The 22,435-nt window shown below is 46.6% G+C and overlaps 1 protein-coding gene across 1 annotated transcript in view; it reads right to left on the bottom strand.

Annotated features, from left to right (window-relative positions):
* VWF (von Willebrand factor) overlaps window positions 1-22,038 on the bottom strand; it is a 118,184-nt gene extending 96,146 nt beyond the window's left edge. Inside the window, exons 1-6 of the mRNA XM_084878466.1 lie at window positions 21,874-22,038; window positions 20,675-20,729; window positions 19,061-19,225; window positions 10,973-11,075; window positions 10,000-10,208; window positions 6,968-7,086 (exon numbers count right to left, since the gene is read on the bottom strand). Of these exons, the coding sequence (XP_084734592.1) occupies window positions 6,968-7,086; window positions 10,000-10,208; window positions 10,973-11,075; window positions 19,061-19,225; window positions 20,675-20,729 (651 nt within the window). The 5' untranslated portion in view covers window positions 21,874-22,038. The remainder of the gene's footprint in view (window positions 1-6,967; window positions 7,087-9,999; window positions 10,209-10,972; window positions 11,076-19,060; window positions 19,226-20,674; window positions 20,730-21,873) is intronic.
* Between the last annotated feature and the right edge of the window lie 397 nt (window positions 22,039-22,435).

Below are 22,435 nucleotides of genomic sequence, written 5' to 3'. Positions count from 1 at the left end.
TCCCCAGTGGCAGATGGGGGAGGAGGGGAGTGAGGAGAAAACACAGTAGCAAGAGATCTGAAGCTAAGCTATTATGTTTGTTCCCTGAAGAGCTGACAAAGGAGGAGGGAGGGGGGCATTCCTAGGACCAAAGTGAACAAAGAAAGCAGAGGGTAATACATAAAGTGCAAGATTGTTCAGCCAGGCCCTGATCTTTCCAGCCCTGGTGTGGGTGCCCTGCGGCTGCCCCCTGGAGGAGGTGTGGAGGCGCCGAGAGCCTGAACTGGTCCAAAGTAGTGGGTTCAAGAATTTGTCCCCGGGGCAGGGCATCCTTTCTCATTGGTCAGTCTGCAAGGATGGATGGGGAAGGGTTCCTGAGTCTATTTATAACTTCCAGGCTGGCCCGGGATTCCTACCCACATTCCAAGATCTGGCTCACAAAAACCCCATGACACTGGTTGATAGATTTCCACTAAATGGATGTTTTTTGCAGAGTCAGACATTCCTATCTCTGAGATAGTTGGGATACAGCTCTCATAAGAAGGAGCAGCTGGAAATGTCCCAGAAGTCCCTGGCTTTCCAAAGGACCCTCCTCACCCTCTGTTCTGGTCTCCTGGAGGCCTCTGAGTAATTCTCAGGGACCAGCTGGCTGGGAGGATAAGGACCAAGTACCAGCCCAGGGTTCCCAGTCTGGGGTCTGCCGAGCTCTGGGGATGGAACTTCCACCCATCCTACTCATAGTGAGAAAAGATAATCAGCTCTTATCACAGAGTTGATTGCCCTGAGCTGCCATTACGCTTACCATTCTTTTGACAATTCATCATTTACTACCCAAGGTAGCGTGCGTGTGGTTCTCTTTCATGTTTATTCAATTTCTCCTATGTGTCTTGCCCCTTGAACAAGATTGCCAATCCACCTTGCACAGTTTTAGTATCACCCAATCCACACAACACATTTCCATAAATACCTACTCATGGGCACCAGTGGATTCTTGCTCATTCTTGTGCTCACCATGGGGAGGAGAAAAGAAAGAAAGCCACTCAGAGAATATTCTGTTAAAGGTTTTTGAGATGATTACATTAGGGAGGCATTTGAACTGAAAGCTTGAATGCTAGAACCTTATCTGTCGTCCTCAATGGTTTGTCAAATATGTACCCTGAAAGGCCAACCCCCGCAAGACACAGTGACCATAGTCACCCCTGCCCCAATGCAAGCCCATGGGCTGATTGTCCCTTCTCCTGCTTTGTATTCAGGGAATTTTCTCTAAAGGGGAAGGGTAGAGCTGTTTGCCTTGCAGAGGGAAGGCTGAGATACAGAGCAGGGATGTAAGTAGATGAGGACACAGAGGATCAAGTGGAACCAAGGACAGCACCCTAGATTCTCGGACCTCAGCAAAGCATATGAAGCAAATCCTCATTCCTTAGCCTACATGTGACTGGAGAGGCTAAGGGAGCAGTTCTCACTCAGCAGCAGGGATAAAGGGGAGGTGGAGGGTGTGCTTGTGTTCAAAGCCCAACTCTGAGCTAAACATCAGTGGGACACAGTGGGTGGGCACCCTGAATGTAAAACCAGGCCAGGTCACGGTGCTGTCCTCTGACAACTAACTCCTCTGGAGGTCTTGGGTCACAAGGGTCTTTCCTTGAGATTTATTGACTTTCCCTGGACCATACTCTCTGACCACAGTCTCTCTATGAATCATAAGGATTCTACCAAGCAAATGAATGGAACAAAACTCTTCCCAATCTCCAAGGAAAATCCACTCAGGCCAAATACTCAATTTAGTGAATGGAAGAATCAAGGAGTAGAAGCAGGGTGCCAGGAATAGGCCTGGCCCATGAGCCCACAGCTCTGCCAGAGCACTTAACACCTCAATCAAGCCCGGTGCTTAAATTACCTCTCTCCTGCTTAGTGAGCTCCCTCCCAACACAGCTGTGAGCAGAAAGAGTACAAAGAACTGGGCCCCTACTTAGTAAATAAAAGATTTTGGCAATATTTCATGAGGATGTGAAGAGTGAATTATGTTGTCCTCAACAAAATGGGTATTTGGTGTGCCTCTTTGAGCTCTTGAGGAGACAAATTATGCTGGTTCAAATTACACATGAGTATTTACAAAGGTTAGCTTGTGCAGGACAGGTGACTTCCTGGAGAAGAAGATTACAGGTGAATAGCATGCTGCTTCAGAGAATGGAGAGGGGGGACAAAATGTGAAGACAGGAACGGCAAAAGGACTAAAGGAACAAGGGTTATGTTCACTGTATATAAGCCAAATTCAGAGCCAGTGGAAAGCAGGCAATCTGGGACTATTCACAACTGATGGAAGTACCATTGGATGGGAACTCCTGAATAAGACCTGGAGAAACTAGACTGAAAGGTTCTTGCTACTCCCAGCATTCAGGGTCACTCGGGGAAGGCTTTAGCTTCAAGTGGAGATAAAAAAAAAAAAAAAAAAAAAAAAAGGAGAGACTTATCAGGGAGCCAAGATGGGCTGCACAGGGCTGAGCTCTGCATGAGAACTGGAAAGATCTCAACAAGGATGCCTCAAAGATTAGTCTCTTAAAGCTGGAGCATCACCTGTATGTGAGGATAGAGCTCCCCCAGCTGCATGCAAGGCCATGGTTATCAAGTATAGTCTGCAGGCCATACAGTGCACAGTGGCAGCACACCCCAGGGGCCATCATTCACTGCATGCATAGTGGGCAAGGAGCTGGACTCAACAGAGTCTAGAATCTCATCCCATTCTGAGTTATTGTGAGTCTGTTCCTAACATTGATGAAAAGAAATTTCTTCTGCTCCAGATTCCTGCCTGAGGTTGATGCTGCTGACAGATGATTCGCCACTGGGGATGAGTAATTACTGGTGCCCTCAGTCTTCTCAAGAAAGACTCTGAGCTGAAACCGGTTTGGCTCAGTGGATAGAGCTTCCTCTGCTGACTGAAAGGTCCCAGGTTCTATTCCGGTCAAGGGCATGTACATTGGTTGTGGGCATATCCCCAGTGGGGGGTGTGCAGGAGGCAGCTGGTTGATGTGTCTCTCTCATCGATGTTTCTGGCTCTCTATCCCTTTCCCTTCCTCTCTGTGAAAAATCAATAAAAATATATTTTTAAAAAAAAGAAAAAGAAAAGAAAAGAAAGAAAGACTCTGAGGAGATATAAGGACAGGACTGTGAGGGTCAGAGGCATGAAGTGTCTTCACATTCAGACGGCAGCAGCAAAAGCAGGAGATGGCCTTCCCACGCTAGGTAGATGACCCTGAGGAAGAGGATAGTTGCAGGGACTATGCATCCCAATGGAAGTGAGGCCAAGGCCATGGTTATCAAGTATAGTCTGCAGGCCATACAGTGCACAGTGGCAGCACACCCAAGGGGCCGTCATTCACATCACAGACATTGTAGATGTGTGTGTATGCTCTATGTCCTTTTATGTTTATGATGGCAGTTTCCCAGCAGGTGGTGGTAAAGTGTCTTGAGGAGGGACTGCCTTGTTCTAGTTAACAAGAGCACTGTGTGGACTAGCTCAGCCTCCTGGAGCCATCGTCCTCCCATTGCAGATGAGTCTGCCAGACAAAGACAAGATCCCTTTACAACATTCAGCCCTTGCTGACATTCTCCAGACAGACAGAATTTAAAAAAAAAAAAAAAAAAAAAAAAAAAATTTAAGGCGACCTAAAGATCTTTCTAAAATGTTTACTGTGCAGTAGATTTGCCTGCAAATCAACATCAATTATATGAGCACTTAGAGCTTGGGGTTTTTTATTACCAGGCCTGCGCCCTGCCACTCCAGCAGTCCTGCCCTGTGTTTGAAAAGCTGAGAAAGCTGCAAATTTGCATGCACTCAAACAAGCCATTATCAGTCCCTGCAGACAGGCTCTGGGTTTTGTTGGCATAACAAGGGAACATTCATCCCCGAGGTATTAGTAATATGACCTGGCTCTCAGAAGGAGTTGACTCCTTGCTACCATCCTGTTGAAGACAAGGAAGCACCAGAGAAGTGGGAGAGAGATTCTGCCGGCTCTCAAAGAAAGTTCTTAAGTCACTGTAGTCTGCCCCACATAGCACTCTGCCACTGCTGGAGGCCTGGGAGCCACACTGGCACACACGTGTAAATGATCCCATTTTCAGACCTGACTTCTGGACCGGAGGCCCAGTGGGACCAAGCCAGCAGTGCACTCTTCCAAAAATCATGTTAATCACCTCCCAGGAGAGAGGTCATAGCATTTCCCAGCCAATGAGGGCGCCCCAGTCACAGACAAACACAGCCTGATTGGCTAAGGCAAAGCCAGGCCTTCTTCTCAGGTAAACAACCTGAAACCTGGCGTTCTGAGCTAGGAGGAGCTGGTGCCTCGGGAGTTCCTCCCGGCACTACGACCTTGGTAACCAGTTTCTTGGGCTGTTCCCAGGACACTGGTTAGCAAGGACTTGAACTCACCCAGTCGATAAAGTGTGTAGCAAACTTGCAGCTGGAGCCCCCAAAAGGGAGAGAAACAAAGTTTCTGGTGGATTCTCCCTCCCTCCCCTTTGTCTCTGGGAGACCAAGTGCTCAGTCTCCCTCCTCAACTGGGCCTCCCTGTCAGGTTTTCCATTTGAAAATCCTGTCTTCACCTCCCACTTCTATGGGTAAATGAGACTGTTCCTTTGTACTCTGAGGGTGGGGGAGCATTGGCTTAGCACCAAGCTGGCCTGTATTTGCAAAATAAAACATGGCAAAGCTCATATGGCCTCAAGAGTTGATTTGGTGTAAGGTACATGCGCGGCTCCAACCCCATTTCACTGACTCAGGCACCTCCAACCTTGATCTCATCCCTGCCTAAAAACATTAAGGGGCAGGAGAGGCAACCCATCAGCCAACCACAGAACTTGTAAGCTTGGAAATAAAAGAAGGAAATGATAAAAATCCCTCTTCCCCCTCCTCACTGTGCATTCACCTGCTTAACAAGCAGCTCTAGAAGGAAGTGAGTCACTCTCCCACCCCTCAGTGTGGATGGTTCAGCCACCTGGTTCTCCTTCTAGACTCAAGCTGTGCTCAGCTCCCCAAAAGAAATGGGGTGATAATAGGGAGGAAGGAGGAGAATCTTTTCTTTATGAATTGGGGAGCTTATGCTGAAAGTGCTGTGTGCTTGTCCTCCTTCTCCCCATGCCTCTCTCACCATGGGAGCACTCTAATGGGAACACAGACAGAGGGAGGGCACCAAGAGGTCTTTCCCACCTAAAGTGTCATCCTCCCAGCACCCCGCACAGGAGGCACAAAGGCCATCTCTGCCTGCAGAAGGTGGGGATAGGGAGCAGTGTTGCCCACACTCTCCCATTCCCATTCCTATCTCTCCAAGTGGAAGGTTCGGGTTTGTAGGATCATAGAGGGCAACTCTAAAGGGGAAAGAGCTGCTAACTAGCTACCGTACAGGTAGAAATGAGGCTGTGAAGGGTAGGAGGTGCCATCATCTGATTAGGAGGAGGCCAGTGATGTGGTCACAAGTCAAGGAATACTGCAGCCACCAGACCTGGAAGAAAGGGATCTCCCTGCAGGGGTCTTCAAACTACGGCCTGCGGGCCACATGCAGCCCCCAGGGGAGTCTGATCCTGCCCGCCAGGTTTTTTGGGCAGTGAGCGCAGCCAAGGTGTTACAGTAGGGATTAGTAGTTCATATAGTCCGGCCCTCCAGCTCTCTGAGGGACTGTGATCTGGCCCCCACTTTAAAAAGTTTGAGGACCCCTGCCCTAGAGCAAGCATGTCAAACTCTCAGTGCACGGGCCATATGTGGCCCACAATGATTTTTTTTGCGGCCCAGCCAATATAACGGTATGTAAGAAACATTTTAATAAAACTTCCTAACTTAATTTTTACAATAACCTGTTACAAATAATTATTAATAACGAACTACAATGTTTGCTAATGACTGATTACTATAATCGTGTTGCATTCATTTCCCTTATGCGCCTTACGCACAGGCGCACCATTTCTCTCCACTAATATTAGCAGAGAATATTTTAGCAGCCAATGGCCATCATTAGTCTTGGACTGACTTGTTTGGTGTGCGCAACAGGAAATATTTCACTTTCAGAGAACAAGAAAAATAAGTTTATTTGCATTACACTTAGTAATTTGTGCAGTTACTCAGTGTCTGGTAAATTAATGTTCAAAAAATATTAATTTTTATTAAAAAGTTCTATTATTTTATGTTAATGATTACTCATTTATTTCATCCCTTTGTACTCAGCATGTCTCTATCAAAATAAACCTGCATGTCTATGAAAATTGAAGCTTTTGTTTTTTTTGCAGCCCAACTAAACTTAAACCTTTTTTATTTGGCCTGTGTTAGCCTTTGAGTTTGACATGCTTGGCCTAGAGTCTCAGAGGGAGTCAGGCCATGCTGGCACCTTGATCTTGGCCAGGGAAACTAAATTCATTCTTCCAACCTCCAAAACTATGAGAGAATGCATTTCTGTTGTTGTAAGCCACTAAGTTCAAGGTAATTTGCTACTTACTACAGCCTCAGGACTCTATTACAATGCCCAAGCTGGTCACTTTAGGCCCACCTCATCCCTTCCCTCCCAAGTTTCCTCCACTACACATGATGTGCTGGCCCTCCTATTTGTACTTTAAACAATCACTTACTGATCACCTAAAAAGGAATTGTTTTCTAGTGGCAGAATTTCAGACAGGGGCAGGTGATGATGGCGGTATTTGGGGACAAGAGGGCTTGGAATATAAAGCAGAAACACAGACTCACTAACTATATCAAGTCGTTAGACCAGATTCATTTTTAAAGTTTCAGGCTCAGAATAGCTTTAGAATTGGAGTTAACCAGACTCTGGTCACAGTTGGTTTTCAGGAGGAAAAGGGATCCTTGGGAACCCTACATTGAATAGCCAGAGGGACCCATAGAGGTAGGCCCACAGCTCCCCTGGGTAGAGGATCGGAACCCAGATGTCCCTCTGCTTCTTCACTCCAGAAGGCCCACACTATCCAGACCACATGGAGCCTGGGCTGTGCGCACCTGCATTTCCTCAGAGACGTTGCAAGGGCTGGTAGGAGGGGATGCCCTTTTGCAGCGCTGTTCTCCGCTGCTCATGGCCCAGGAGTTGGCAAAGTCATAGGGGTCCGAAGTCAAACTCCCTGTGGAGAAAAGTTTCAGGAAAATTAAGCCACATTTATATCGACCCAGGACTTCCGAGTGAAAACTCTAGGTCTGTCATCTCCGGAACCATCTCCCATTAGATTCGTACATAGGCAATCTGGGGTGGGAGTAGTTTTTGTACAGCTTTCAACATAACATGACAGAGCACGGGCCTCCGGAGCTCAGCTAGTGTTTGGGGAAGATAGCATGAAAGATACGGAGTGTGCACACCCATTCCCGCTTCTCCATGGCTTTGCATGCCATTCCCCTGTGTGAAATGTTCTCCTTCCCCTTACTGCCTTGACTATCTCAACTCATTCTTCAAGATGTAGCTCCTGAACCACTTCTTCCAGGAAGGCCTTCTGCTCCCTGCCTACCCCCTACCTGGGTTGGGTAGGCCTCTTCTCTGTGCTCCCTCTCTCAAAATTCTCATCGTGCTTTGTGTTGGCATCTTTTTTTGCTTCTATTCAACCCCTATTTAACTCTGAGCTCCTTAATTCAGGACATACGCATGTCTCTTATCTTTAAATTCTTATCTGGCAGATTGTGGACACTCAAAATATTTTTACAGAATGAAGGTAAGATGTAACATGGAAATTATACCCTCTAATCACTGTACCCCTGTGCTCTCCTTAGGGCTTATAACAATCATGTTATTGTCAGCTACTCACAACTGGCTGTGAGGACCTCATGGGCCTACATGGTATGGTGCACAGTAGGTGCAGCCAGCAGTAGCATCAATAACACTGCTGAATCTTTATTTCAAAAAAACATAATGGAGCATTGAGGCAAGCAGCCTTTTTGCGCAGTCAGGTCTAGAAGAGTGAAGCATGTTTCAAGATCAAATAATAAACTGGGAAATAGAAAACATACTACCCCTGGGGAAAGAAAAGAAAAGCAGAACCTTAGAAATGTAGTCAATTGGCTTCTGGGATGTCAGAAAAAAATGCCTCACCAAAGATATATTTACTTCCTCATTCCCTGAACCTGGAATATTTTTTTATATGGCAAAAGGTGTAATTAAGTTAAAGATCTTGAAAGAAAGAGTTTATCTTGCATTACCTGAGTATGCCTTAAGTACAGATATCTTTAAAAGGGAGGCAGAAGGAGAACAAACAGAGACACACATAGAGAAGGTGATATGAGGACAGAGGCAGAGATTGGAATGATACAGCCACGAGTCAAAGATTGACAATAGTGGTTGGAAGAGGCAAGGAATAGATTCTCCCATAGGGCCTCCCGAGAGAGTACAGTCCTGCCAACACCTTGATTTTGGACTTCTGGCCTCCTAGAATTGTGGAAGAACAAATTTCTGATATTTTAAGCCATCAAGTTTGTGGTAGAGGATAACTGCAGGAAACTAGTACATGGGAGAAGCCAAAGGGAAGGGGACTTAAATTTGTGGAGTTTCTGATGTTTGCTGGGCATCATGACAGGTGCTGCTCACTGCATTCTTGGTTACTCCATACCACACAAACTAGCTCACTTTCTAATATACTGTATTAAAAAAGAGGCAGAAAAGCAGCTTTGTATTGGGTAGGGAAAGCCCTAGAAAGAATTGAGACCTCTAGGGCCTACTCTCATCTCTCCTTCTATCACCCTATGTGATCTGGGGTTGATTCCACCATGCTTCTGAGCTCAATTTTTCACATATAAACTAAGTGGTTAGACTAGATAACATCCAAGATTCTTTCACCCCTGACCTCCCATGAAGTGAAACTCTAAGAGCTCAATCTGAAATGAGGCATAAGGATGTCTACTAGCATTACAAATATTCTTGCAAAAGTAAAGACATAAGATTTGATTAAAACAATTAACAAACTTAATTCAACAAGTATATATACCCGTGTTTCCCCGAAAATAAGACATCCTCCGAAAATAAGACCTAGCGCATGGAAAGATAAGACATCCCCTGAAAATAAGACCTTATGCAACTTTGGAAGAAAAAATTAATATAAGACACTGTCTTATTTTCGGGGAAACAGGGTAGAATCCTGCAGCCTCAAAGAATACATACATAGAACTGCAACAACAAAAAAGATTATGTGCTGGGCCATAAACAAATCTACCCAAATTTTTAATTTAATTGAAAAATAAAAAATTTTAAATGTTTAGAAATTTTTAAAACATTTTATAGGTTAAGAAAGAACTCAAAATGAGAATTGGAAAATTCATAGAATTTTAAATGAAAATGAAAATATGTTACAAATATGGTGTGATGCAACTAACATAGTACTTAAGGAAAATTAATAGCTTTATATGTACATATTGAACAATTAAAAATTTGAGAAATCAGTGCTGGGGAAGACAAAAACAACTGATCCTACTATTTTCCAGTCCAATGAAAAAAAAAAAAATAGCCAACTGTTTCTTTACACACAGACCCCCTAATCAGAAGGACAGTCAGGTGATAAGGAAGAAGGAAAACATATACCAATGCTCAGTTTTTGCAAGGGAGCATCACTAATTAAATATTTATGTAATTGAAATTACCAAAACTTAGTAATGATTTTCACATTGTTCACATTACCTGCATTGCTTGTGAACACACACACACATGAGCGCACACACATAAACTGGCCTTTAGGGACAATGTTGAGCCCTTTCTTTATAGATCTCACCCATGAAGTTCTTTCATAGTGGTTCAGAGAGGTTTGTTCAAATCACCCAGCATTTACCAACCATCTCCCATGTGTAAGTTGCTACGAAGGAATTCAAATTTGAACCAAGTCATGTTTGAGGCACTCCAAGAAGTCTCAGCAGTGAGATGGAATGCTGAGAGATTAGGTTGGGGGGATACATTGAGGTGAGGTCCTGGAGAGGCTGGTGTGCCAGGGGAGAAGCCATAGTGAAAGTTTGTGAGCAGGAAGCATAACCACACCTCCAGGAAATGGCATCCCAGAAAAGCTTACCTTCTTGAGTCCTAAAGTCATCTTCAGCAAAGATGTTAAAGTCGCCACACAGCCCACAGGTCTTGTTGAAGTATCTGTCTGACAGCAGAATTTGGAAGCTGCCACTGCCATCGATCCTGGCCACAAAGCCATAGGCCTCGCTGGACAGCTTGTAGTACCCAGCTTCCGTTTCCAGATACAGCCCTTTGGAGGCATAGGGCATGGTGACACTGGAGGGACAAGGATGAGCTCAGGAAGTGGGCTTCTCAGACATTTTCTGGCTGTCCCTCCCACCCTTCAACCCCAACCCTGAGGGGAGTCCTAGCTTTCGCCCAGCCCTTCTACTGGCTTCCTCTGGACCTATTTACATCCTGTCTCTGGGAAGTTTTAGGCCCCAGCTTCTTCATGTGAAAAATTAGAGGGGGGCTATGTTCATAGCAGCACAATCTACAATAGCCAGAATTTGGAAACAGCCTAAGTGTCCGTCAGCAGATGATTGGATCCAAAAACTATGGTACATCTACACAATGGAATACTATGCGGCCATAAAAAAGAAGGAATTCTCATCATTTGCAGCAAACTGGATGGAATTGGAGAACATCATGCTGAGTGAAATAAGCCAATCAATGAAAGAGAAACACCACATGACCTCACTCATTTGTGGATAATAAAGAGCATTATAAACTGATGAACCAAAAGATAGATATAGAGACAGTATATCAACAAGTAGACTGTCAAATTACAGCAGGGAGGGGAGGAAGATCTGGGGGAGATAATAGATCAACCGAAGGACTTGTATACTTGCATATAAGTACAACCAATGGACACAAAACTCTGGGGAGGGAGGGGATGTGTGGGAGGGAGGGAGGGGGGCAAAAAAAAATCAATAAAATATATTAAAAAAAAAAAAGAAAGAAAGAAAAATTAGAGGGGGGTATGCAAGGAGTATTCCCGGGGTCCTTTTTAATTCAGACAGTTGGGGCTTCTGACTTACCTCTGGTCCCCCTGCAGCACAGTACCATTGACAAACAAATGGATGTCAAAAAATTCCCCGAGATACACGGAGAGGCTCACTCTCTTGCCATTTTGGAAGTCCCCTGAAAGACAAGAGACGGTAGTGGTTATTATTATTATCCAAAAGAGTTAATACATTTATTTACAATCATCACCTCTATAACCTTATCTCTGTGGAAAACTTCCTCCAAAAAGATGTAACAAATGGGCAACAAAAATCTCCCCCAAAATCTCATTGCTCACTCATCTTATTCATCTAGAAACATTTATTGAGTGTCTTCTGGATACATAGCTTTCTAGTAGTTCCTTATATTTCTCAAAAGAAAAATATAAAAACATGACCTCTTTCTTCTGGGGGTTTACAATCTAAATAGAAAGCTAAGATGAGCATGAAGATATTGACCACATTGTAAGGCAGCAAATAAAAGTGAGTTGTTGATAACAGGCATTCTAGGGTGGGTTATTTAAGATGCTGTTGGACAGCCCTAAACAGATGCTTTGTTTAAAATGAGGATTCACAAGTCCAGCCTCAATTTACTGATTTTGACTCTGAGAGAAGTTTAGAGATTCTGTCAGTAAAGTCCATCATTCTGTGTGGGGAACTTAATTAGAACACAATAAAGAATCTGTTTAGCCCTTAGAGATTTTTGGATAGCCAAACACATGATAAAATAGCCTCTGACTGCATGACAATGGTCCAGTTGTGAGGGACAGAGACACAGGTGGTGGCAGTTATACAAAAGCAGAAAAACAGGTTGAGGCACATTTTCGCAACATTATGAAGACCTGTCAACACCACAGCTAGTTCCAGAGAACCAGTGCTTGAGCAGGGCCCTTGGAATTCAAAGATGACTGAGAGGCCGTGGAGATGAAGGAGACAGATAGAGTCTGACCTCAAGGCTTATGTCTGAGAAGCTGATGGAAATAGGGAATGTGAGGACAGCCAGTGAGAACTGAGATGGAAGATGCTGGAGCCATGGGGCTCCTGTAGAAATGGGACCTGGGGCCCAGGTGGAAAGTAACTTTGGGAATGAGAAAACATGCCTTCTCCTAGCAGGGTCAGGGGAGTGTGGGCTCCAGCTCCTCAACACAAGATGAGGCAAGGATGTCTGTGGAAGGAAGTCCAGGAAACTTGGGAGGTTCAATGACATGAGATCCTATTGCCACAGCTGGGGCCACTGATAAAGAGAGTGAAGGACAGAGCTGCCTCAGTCACAGCCCAGCAGAGAGCTGCAAGGAGGAGTTCCCCAATGGGGGCCTGAGCTGGACCGAGGGTGCTGGAGGACAGCGGCCACCTGGGACACACACACACACACACACACACACACACACACACACACACACATTCCTAACCAACCAGAATGAGTTTAAAAAACAAAACAAAAAATAGACTGGTTTATGGTGAGAGTTCAGTAAGGGCTGTCACATGTGAAGAACTAGCCCAACAAAAACTCATATGCATATGAATAACCCATGGACACAGACAATAGTGTGGTGAAGGCCTGGAGTGGGGAAAGGAGATGGGCTAGAAAGGGTCAAAGGGGAAAAAAGGGTACATCTGTATAACTTTCAATAATAAGGATAATTTTTTAAAAAATATATTTTATTGATTTTTCACAGAGAGGAAGAGAGAGGGATAGAGAGTCAGAAACATCAATGAGAGAGAATCATCAATCAGCTGCCTCTTGCACACCCCCTACTGGGGATGTGCCCGCAACCAAAGTACATGCCCTTGACCGGAATCGAACCTGGGACCTTTCAGTCCGCAGGCCGACGCTCTATCCACTGAGCCAAACCGGTCTCGGCAGAATAAATTTTTTTAAAAAAAAGAATTAGCCCAGCAATTTTCAATCTTTTTCATCTCATGGCACATAAACTAATTTATAAAATTCTGCAGCATCCCAAAAAATGAATGTTTTGCCAATCTGACAGAAAAAAATAGGTATAATTTTTACTCATTCACACTAGATAGCTATTGTTGTGTTGGATGTTGTCATTTTTAATTTGACAATCTAAGGGAAAATAGGTCAGTGCCCCTGACTAAATAGTTAGGTATGGCGTGTTTTAAAAAATTCGAAAAAATAAAAATAAAAATAAATAAAAATAAATAAAAATTCTTGTGGCATAACCTGTTGGAAATCGCTAAACTTGCCCATTCTAAGACTAGAGTATTGAATGATATGGTGTTAGCAGCTCAGAGATCACCAGGAAAGGCCTGAGTCCACACACCACACTGTGCAGAGCTCCAGACCCACAGTCAGGAGTCAAAGGAGACGCAGGCCGAGATAAAGGGCTTTCATCCTGTTTGACGAGAGTCTTGCCTGCCCTGCATTCTCACTTACAACAGTATCGCAGCTAGCATGTCTTTAAAAAGTGGAGCAGACTTTCTGACAGCCAGAAATCAGCCAAAGAGAAACACACAAAACTAGACAGGTAAGAGTAAATTGTTGCTGGAAGAATCCGAGTGGTGAGTATATAGGTCTCTGCTGTCCTAATCTATCGCCAGTTCTGTATGTTTGGAAATGTTCATAATAAAATGTTGGAAACACAAACAAATGAGACAGCTTGGCAACAAACTGGAGCACCAAAGACTAAATCCCTTCCCCGGCCTCTGCTGGGACTGACACTGAATGCTAACCCCAGCTTGGAATGAGCTGGCTCCATCCATGACCTGCCTGCTGGAGAGGGTACAATGAGCCCAAGAGGTCAGGGTATCTAGGTCCCTGATAACCACAGAGCCCATCTTTCCCCATCAGTACAGTTCTCCCTGCCATCTACCCCCAGCCTCATAGAGCAGATGGGCATGCGGTTCTGTCCCTGCTTCACTGGGTAACTCAATCAGTATGTCTGTCGTCTCTGAGCCAAAGGCATGTCCCTCCTGGAAACAGGAGAGGACTCCCATGAGCCTCTCCCTTCAGCAGGCTCTCCCTCACCTTCGTGGAAATTCAGAAAGGGCCATGAGAACAAGTCAGCCAGGCGTGTGTGGCTGGAGGTGGGTAAGGAAGGCTTTGGATACCATCAAGCGGCTTGGGGTGAGCCACCGCCCTGCAGCCACAGATCTGTCAGTCCTCAAGGTTTCACAGATGCAAAATTAGCTAAATAGTTATTCCCCAGGAGATGGAGCTGAGCAAGTGCACAGGAACGCCGGAGGCCACTCACCCAGCAAGGTTGAAAGATAGAGCCTGCAAGGCTGGATAAGCCAAGAATGCAGCAGAAGCAGAAAGTCAAAGGAGAAGGAAGCAGGAGAATGTGAGACAGAGCCCCAAAGCTCCCACTCTGTGTGGGTGCATGGAGCTCCGCCCTGTTCAAGCAAATGATGAAGGCAGCCTGGCCCCACAGACCATGAGACTTGGCCATGGGGGTTGTGGGCAGGGTTACTTGGGGGTAATTTGCCCATCGTCATAGAGCTGGTGACTGATGATGGAGCTGGGACTCACACCAGGTACTGGTTTAAGTGTTTGAATGGTCAGCTCTGTGACCCCAGGAGAGATTAGCCTTAAGAAGCAGAGGAGGCAGCCTGATGGGCAGTGCCCATTGCCCACCCAGTGCTGTGTGGCAGCATCCCGGTGGGGACATGGGGCTGACTGTCCAGGATCATCACCCATCTAGGGGCAGGAGTGGACAGGGTCTGGGATCGGAATCCTTCATGAGGACTGAATTGCCAGGGGCCTAAGGAATTGCTGTCCCAGGACAACTGAGGGAGGCCCCGGATGCCACCCAACCTCCTCTGAGGCAGGGGGCAGCAAGAGGAGTTTTGGAAATGTGTCCTGGAGAAGTCTTCAATTCCGAAAAGCCTATTCTGGCAGCACTGTGAATCTTGGAGATTATCAAAACAAGTCCACCCCTGGTTTTAAATCATTTTCCCCCAGAAAAGCAGAGTAAAAACACACTTTCCTTTATGAACTAGTACGTACACATGATACTTAACCTCACCGTGTGCCATGCACTCGGATACTTTCTTATGTCCTCTATTTTATTCCATTAATTTTGTAAAAGCTGGTTACACCCAGTAAGTTGATTCTGAGACCCTAGGGCAGTGGTCAGCAAACTGTTTCTTTGGCCCCTTGAGTGTGTCTCTTCCACAAAATACCACGTGTGGGCACACACGCACAGTGCGATTGAAACTTCGTGGCCCATGCCCAGAAGTCAGCTTTTGGCCTGGGCAAGTCTATTTTGAAGTGGCGTTAGAACACTCAAGAGGCCAAAGAGCCACATATGGCTCAAGAGCCGAAGTTTGCTGACCACAGCCCTAGCGCATGACTCCGTGTGCAAAACACTGATCTAGACTGGCTCCATTTCACAGGTGGAGAAACGGAAGCCTGAGTTTACAGCAGGGTTGCTCCATCTCGCACCAGTGACACCTGGGCCAGGTACTTCCTTGTGGTGGGGCCTCTTCTACCCACCGGTAGCATCCACCCCCGGCTGTGACAACCCAAATGTTCTGGACACTGCCAAATGTCCTCTGAGGGGAAATGACCCTAGTGAGAATAGTTAACTTGGGGTGGAGCCCACACCTGGGTTTCCTGACTCACAGCCCAGACCCCCTTTAGCCCCACAGCTGCCTAACAGGACACCTGGGCTCAGTTAAGCACTAATGCAGGGGAGAACTCTAGATCAGCCTTCTATTTTATTTGCTTTGTTCCCTCCCTAAAGAACTCGGGGGAATCTGATGATGTGCAGCCATTAAGAAAACAAACCTTTAGAAATTGCCAGTGAGCCTGGAGGAGGGGGAGAGCGTGGAGGGGACACACCCACACTCCTTACCTGCACTTAGCACTTCGTGTAGCTGCTAGGAGACGATGGCCTGGTCTCCACCCCCCCAAGAGGCCAGAGCAAACCAGGGACACTCTCCCCATGGCTCCTGAGCTCAGTGCCTGAGGATCTAGGTGGGGAACAAGGTCTCCCCCTCATGTTGGAGAAGCAGCAGCTTGGAAAGTGGGCTGGCAATCAGAGCCAGAGCAGCTCTGAGTGCTTTCTGGAATATTCGAGTGCGGAGCTCGCTAGTCTGCATTCCAAAGGAGCACTTCACCCTCCACCCTTGTGATTCTGATGCAGGTGATCATTATCCAAACGCTGAGAAACAGAAATCGGGTCTGATACCATTCACGGATGCAGACACTATGGCTTGGGCTGGGGAAGTGACTCAGCACGTTGGTGGGGGGTTCTGGCTGTCTCTGAGCCAGATCCTGCAGGGTGGCTTTAAAAGAGCAGTCGCTCCAAGAAGGACTCCTGTTGTCTCTTCCTTTTCCCCTCTGCTGGTGGCCTTGGCCTGGGACCCTGGAGCCTGCCTGCCTGGGAGGAACCTGGTCAAGGAAAGGGCCTCCCCTTTGCACCAGGCAGCCCTTCAGGCTGAGACATAAACACTTTATTCAGGATGTGTACAAGGTCCATGGACACTCAGAGAGGAATGGGAATTTGCGAGTTAGAGCTGAGAAAACAGGATGTCGTTGGAAAACAATGGAGCAGAGCTGTGTACGAGGACACAGTCATGCTCGCAGAACTGGACCTGAAGGTCTAAGCCTGCTGGCCCCTGGCCCCATGCCCCTGAAGCAGCAGGGCCAGCCCCCCTCTCAGGAGCAGTCTCCTCAGATTATTCCTCTCCTCCCTATGCCTTACACACCACCACCACCAATTAAACCAAACTCCATTAAAGTGTGATTGATCCATAGCCTGGTCTAGGCCAATGACCTGCCAGAAAACTGACACTTGGCAAGAGCAAATTGTTATAAGATTAAAGACCCAGGGCAGGGAGAGGAGGGAGCACTGAGATGTTTTGAGAGAGAGAGAGGCCTAACACACCTCTTCGATTCCTCCTTGGCCACAAAACCCAGAGGATAGTCAGAGAGGCCAACTAATATGTTCGGGAGGGCACTGATGTTACCCTAACCTTGACAGAAATGGCCCCCTGGACCCAGCAGACCCTAGTCTCCACCTTGTTCCGGTCAGATAAGTGCACATCCTGTAAGGTGGCTGCTTTCAGTCACTAAGGTTTGGGTAACACTTCACATGTGCAAATATTATATCTCCCTTGGTCCTGACAATGTCTCCATTTTAAAGATGAGGACATGGAGGCTGAGAGACACTGTGTGCCTCCTCTGAGGACACTCTGTGAAGAGCAAGAGCAGAGAGCACAGGTTTTGTGACTCCAACTCTGGTTCTTTCTATGCCTCCATTTCCTGCTGGGGACTAGGACACCAGGTCCTATGGGGAAAAACTGCCAGTCAGTGCAAGTTGATGAGCCCAGTGCTGGAAAGGGCTGGAGTGGACAGGATGAGGGTAGGAGCTTCCTAGAGGAAATGACAGCAACAGCCCAGAGGTATCAACATAGCTTGATGCCTGACTACTGGGGCCACCATAACGGGGAGGGTTTCCTGAGTTGGGTTTAAGTAATGAAGGGGGCTTTTGCAACATGCTGCTAAACCCCCTGGCCCCAGAATGTGAACTCTGAGCCTGGTACTAAGATTTGATTATGTATTGCTCCAGCGTAAGCAGTCTGGAGCAGAGAAGAGCTAAGACACTGTGGGTTCAAGCAACAACTCCACTAAGTGTCTCCATGGGGTTGCCTTCCTGGAAACACCACTGAAGCTTAAAGCCATAGTGTAGATAAGGTGTCATTATTTCCTTCTTTCAAAATCTCCCCCATTACCCTCCATTTCCACTGACACCCCCAGACCCATCTACCACCTCCATCATGATTTTTATAGATAGATAATAGATAGATGATAGATACATACATAGATAGATAGATAGATAGATAGATAGATAGATAGATAGATAGATAGAGATGATACAACTAAAAGAGAGGAAAAAAGATTATTTTTAATTTCTTACTATGAGAACTTTTAAGATCTACTCTCTTAGCAACTTTTCAAATACACCATACAGCAGAGTTGACTAGAGTCAGCATGTTATACCTTTCGTCTCTAGTATTTATTTATCTCATAACTAGAATGTGGTACCTTTTGAACACCTTCATCCAGTTCTCCACTCTCCACCTTCCAGCCCTGGTAACCACAAACCTGGTCTCTTTCTCCTATGAGTTTGGTGTTACTTTGTTTTGTTTTGCTCTTTTAGTCCAAATATAAGTGAGATTATACAGTATCTGTCTTTCCCTGACTTATTCAACATGGCAAAATGCCCTCAGGTTCCATTCATGTTCCAACAAATACACCATAAATTTTAAGGTAGAAAAAACCTTAAAATAAACATTGGGACCCCTTGAGATTGGAGGACCTAAGCCTTTGACTTTTCAGGGAAAGTAGGGCTTGCTTTTTTTCTCCCTGATGTGGGTCTGTCCATTGCCATTGCCACCTTCCCAAGGCTGAGCACCCTGCCTCTGCTACGTTATGTAGCATCCCTCACTCACACAGCACACATATCTGATTAATTCTTAGACTGAGAAGGTCACCAAACCCCAATTTTCTGTCACTGCCTCCAGCCTCACTTCCAGCCTTGGAAAGTTCCTTCACAGTGACAAACTCAAGATCAAAACCCAGGTCCTCCTTTCATTATCTGTCAGAGAACCAGACAACCTCTGTGAGTTCTCCATTAGCAAGACTGGAATGATGTAGTCCCTACATTTCAGAACTAATGTGGGGGTGCAGAGATGACATGGGCGCAATACCAGCACTTTTTCAAGAACACAGGAAGTGCTCAATACTAGCATGATGCTCTGAATTCCACCAAAAACACACAGAGATCCTTGCCTGGTACTAAGGGCTTTGCCTGTTACAAAGTACCTTCTACCTCATCATTTCTCTTGATGCTTTGAGCTCCCAGAGTGTAGCCTGGACCCAGAGCAGTGGCCACAATTACTGGAGAAGCATGAAGACTCTCCATCCCACCAGGCTCCATGGAGAGACCCACGGAGAAGCCACAGGGAACCCTGTGTGATGTGTGATGGAAAGGCAATTTCCCATGGTGCTCTCTGTGGGATCTTCAAGAGCAGGCACTGTTGTAAGGAAATCTCCCCCACCCTTTAGACCCCCACATGCCAGGACTGAGACATCCAGGGCTGAGCTCAGCTGGCTCCCACTCCCTATTCCTCCATCCAGTGCCCAGGACTCACCTATGAGTGAGAAGGAGTGTTTCTGGCAGTCCCCAGCCAGGAGGTAACTGCAGTCTCCAGCAAAGCTGTACATGCTCTCATCAAAGGTGCTGATGAAGTCGTCTCCAAATAGGCTGCATCTGGCCGTTGGTGACCTTCCAGGAGACCCTTCTGCGCAAAGGGTTCCTGGAGGGAGAGGTCACAGGTGAGCACAGCTGAGATCACCAACCCAAAAAGCATTGTAGAAATAAGGCTGTGTCTTACAGAAATTGGGCTACGGGGAACTACTTTCCATCCTAAACAAGGCTAAATCTGTTGCTTTTGGCCCCCAAATTTGATCCAGGATTCACAGCAACAATGGAGGAACAGTTTTTCAGGAAATCTATTTGGTTTAATGCCATTTCCATACCCATTTAAAATGTGATACACGCTCATTATAGAAAAGTTGAAGAATACAAAAGAAAAATACAAAAATCTTAAAATCCTCCATAACTAACATTCAGCAATAACTAGAGTTAACATTTTAGTATGTTTTTTTCTTCTGTTTTACAGCATATACACAATTGTGGGGTTTTTATAAAATTGTGATCATCCCATGCAAATTATAACCAATTTCTCAATATTTTCAAGAATTTATCACACCATTGTTTATACTTTCAAAATATGATTTTTGTGACTACATTATACTTTACATTAGAATTTAGATGAATATAGAATAACCCCATATTGTTAGGATTTTAGCACTTTTCCACATTTTCTGATTGTAATGAGCATCTTTCTACATTAATTGTATACCTTGAACAGGTTAATTCTAAACAGATCAGCCTACATGATACACAGAGTCTATAAACTCCTGCAGGGTCATATGCTAACTCCACCCTCACATTTGTGTGAGTGTGTGTGTGTGTGTGTGTGTGTGTGTGTGTGTTGGCAGGTGAGGAACATCAGAAAATCTGTTAAAATCTGTTAGATCCATTTTCTGGGCCCCTAGCTGGAAGGGGCAGATGGTGTGATCCATGTACATTTTGTCCAAGAATAACCTGTGTGCAGCAGACTGGGTGCTGCTGGCCTGAGTGGTCTAAGTGGAGATAGGCCAGGGTCAGAAAAAGGTCCCTCCTGCCACTCACAGACCCAGAGTCTGAGTGACAGAAGGAAGTCAGTGCAAAGCAGTGAAAAGGTGCTGACCTGGGACCCAGGAAACCTGGGTCTTGGCTCTGTATGACTTTGGAGCAGTCATTTTTCCTCTCTGACCCTCAGTCTCTTCATTTGTACTCTGAGAGATTCAACTAGATGACCTCCACAATCCCTTCTACAACTAGTAACCTAGCCATGTCTTGGATTCCTTCTTCCCCATGCTCCTGCCTCATCATATAGAACTGTTCAGTGCGACCCTTATACTTATTAATTCCTTAACTGGGGAAGGCATTTCCAGGCACCTGCTCCTTGAGGAAGTCAAGGCAGAGGCAGGGGGCTCTGCAGAACTTCTCCAGAGGAATTGACCAAGCAACCAGGGACTCTGGCCTAACCCAGGTTGGACACACAGGTGAGCTGCAGACACCCCTGCTCATTTCTGGAAGGGGCTGTTCCCAATGTCCCTGGGGCAGGAGTGGAGAGTGGGGGCACTTTGGTACCTACCTGGCAAGGTGAGGACCAGAGCAAGCAGCACCCTCGCAAGCCTGGCAGGAATCATCTGCAGGGAAGCAGGAGAAATGAGCTGGTGGTCGCCGCTCACATAGATGACTGCTGGTATGTGCTACTGTCCATGCATGAAGTGGAAAGAACATTACTTTTAAGCAAGAGAAAAGATTGGTAAAAGGATTGGCCCGAGTTTGCCTTTGAACATGGAGTGCTGGTTCCCAGAGCAAAGTCCCTGGCTAGGCCCCAGAGTAACTGTGAGCCAGGGCCTGGCTCCTTTCCCAAACAGCAGTCTCAGAGCTAGGACAGTGAGGAGGGCTCTGCCTTCCCCTCTGCATGCCTCCAGGCCAGCCTGGCCCTTCTCATTTCCCTGCATGCCTGCGAGAGCTAACAGCTAATTCCTTCCTGCCTCTCCATCCTTCCACACTTGGCAGCAATGGAGAGTAGAAACTATCTTTTGCTTTTGTTCCTACCACAGGCACTCCGACTTGGAGAACACTCAGGAACCACGTTTGCTGGTCAGTCACCCCTACTGTACCATGAGCGCCTCATTCATCTCCACCCCCAGTATGCAGGAGACGTCGGGCAGTTGATCTGATCAATATTCAGGAGTCCAGCAGCCCTGAGCCTGGACAAGAGTACCCACTGGGTGGCCCACCAGAGAGAGACAATTGACGCTGGCTGGCAGAGCAGGCATCCCTTAGAGCCCCGTCACATGGTGCTAAATTAAGTGCAGAATCTGTCACTTGAGATTCACTGGGGGTGGCTCCTTTCCCACCTAATACCCCAGCCAGCCAAACAAAGAGAGAAACCCCATCTATTATACATATGTGGAAGGAATACTTTGATGTCAGTCATGGCCAAGCCTTGGTCCCAAAGCAGATGCCCTCTCCCATGGCCTCCCCACACACAGGCACATTAGGCTGCTCCCAGAAAGTACCAGAGGTGAGGGCAAGGCTTGCTCCGGTCTCCTGTAGTCAAGAAGTATTGGCAGTAAATCCCAGGCAGGAACAGAAGCAGCCACAGGACCCCCCAGAGACAAGTGGAGGAGGGGGTTTTCAGATGGCCCCTGGCTTTGAATCACCCTCTAAATAATGGCCTTCTAGTCCAGGGACTGAGAAGCCCAGCTCCCCAGGGGACGGGGTCAGCCCTGATTTTTCTCCCACAACTGAGCCAGCCCTCCTCCCATAAGACCATACCTTCCCCTGCAAAGGGAGCTGCAGGTATCTCCAAGGTCCCTTGGGGAACAGCCACACAGCAGTGCCACCAGTCCTAGGCCATGCTCCCCAGTGGCTGCTGCACTGATGGGGCTGCGGCAGCTCTGCCCTGGCTTGCTGCTGAGTGGTCCAGGGGCTGCGGACTCCCTGCAGCCAGGCAGATAAAGCCCAAGTGATGACGTCCACCAGCCACCCCCCCTTCCCACCACAATAGCTGTGAACTGCCACAACAGGGGACTGGCCTCCCCTTAATCACCAAGAGGAAACAATGAGCGGAAATGGTATTAGAAATACCTCCAAGCCGATAAGGCTTTGAACAGTTTGGTGGGAGACCTCTTGGCAGCTGCCATAATGAGCTGCCTTGCCCTCCCCATGCCCCCTAATACCCGTCCCTGGTCTTCCCCATACTGAGGGGTCCAGGCCAGGGAAGAATCCAGACCAGATCCAGCCTTGAGATCCGGCTTCCAAGGCCAGATTTTAGGGAAATTTAGAAAACACCTCAACCTGAGCCAATTTAGTCGCCACATTTAGAGGAAGGACAGGA

This window comes from Pipistrellus hanaki (genome assembly GCF_964339955.1).
Source record: "Pipistrellus hanaki genome assembly, chromosome: 3".
NCBI classification, from domain to species: domain Eukaryota; kingdom Metazoa; phylum Chordata; class Mammalia; order Chiroptera; family Vespertilionidae; genus Pipistrellus; species Pipistrellus hanaki.
The sequence above is the reverse complement of the archived record's forward strand: the minus strand, read 5'-3'. Positions and strand labels throughout refer to the sequence as shown.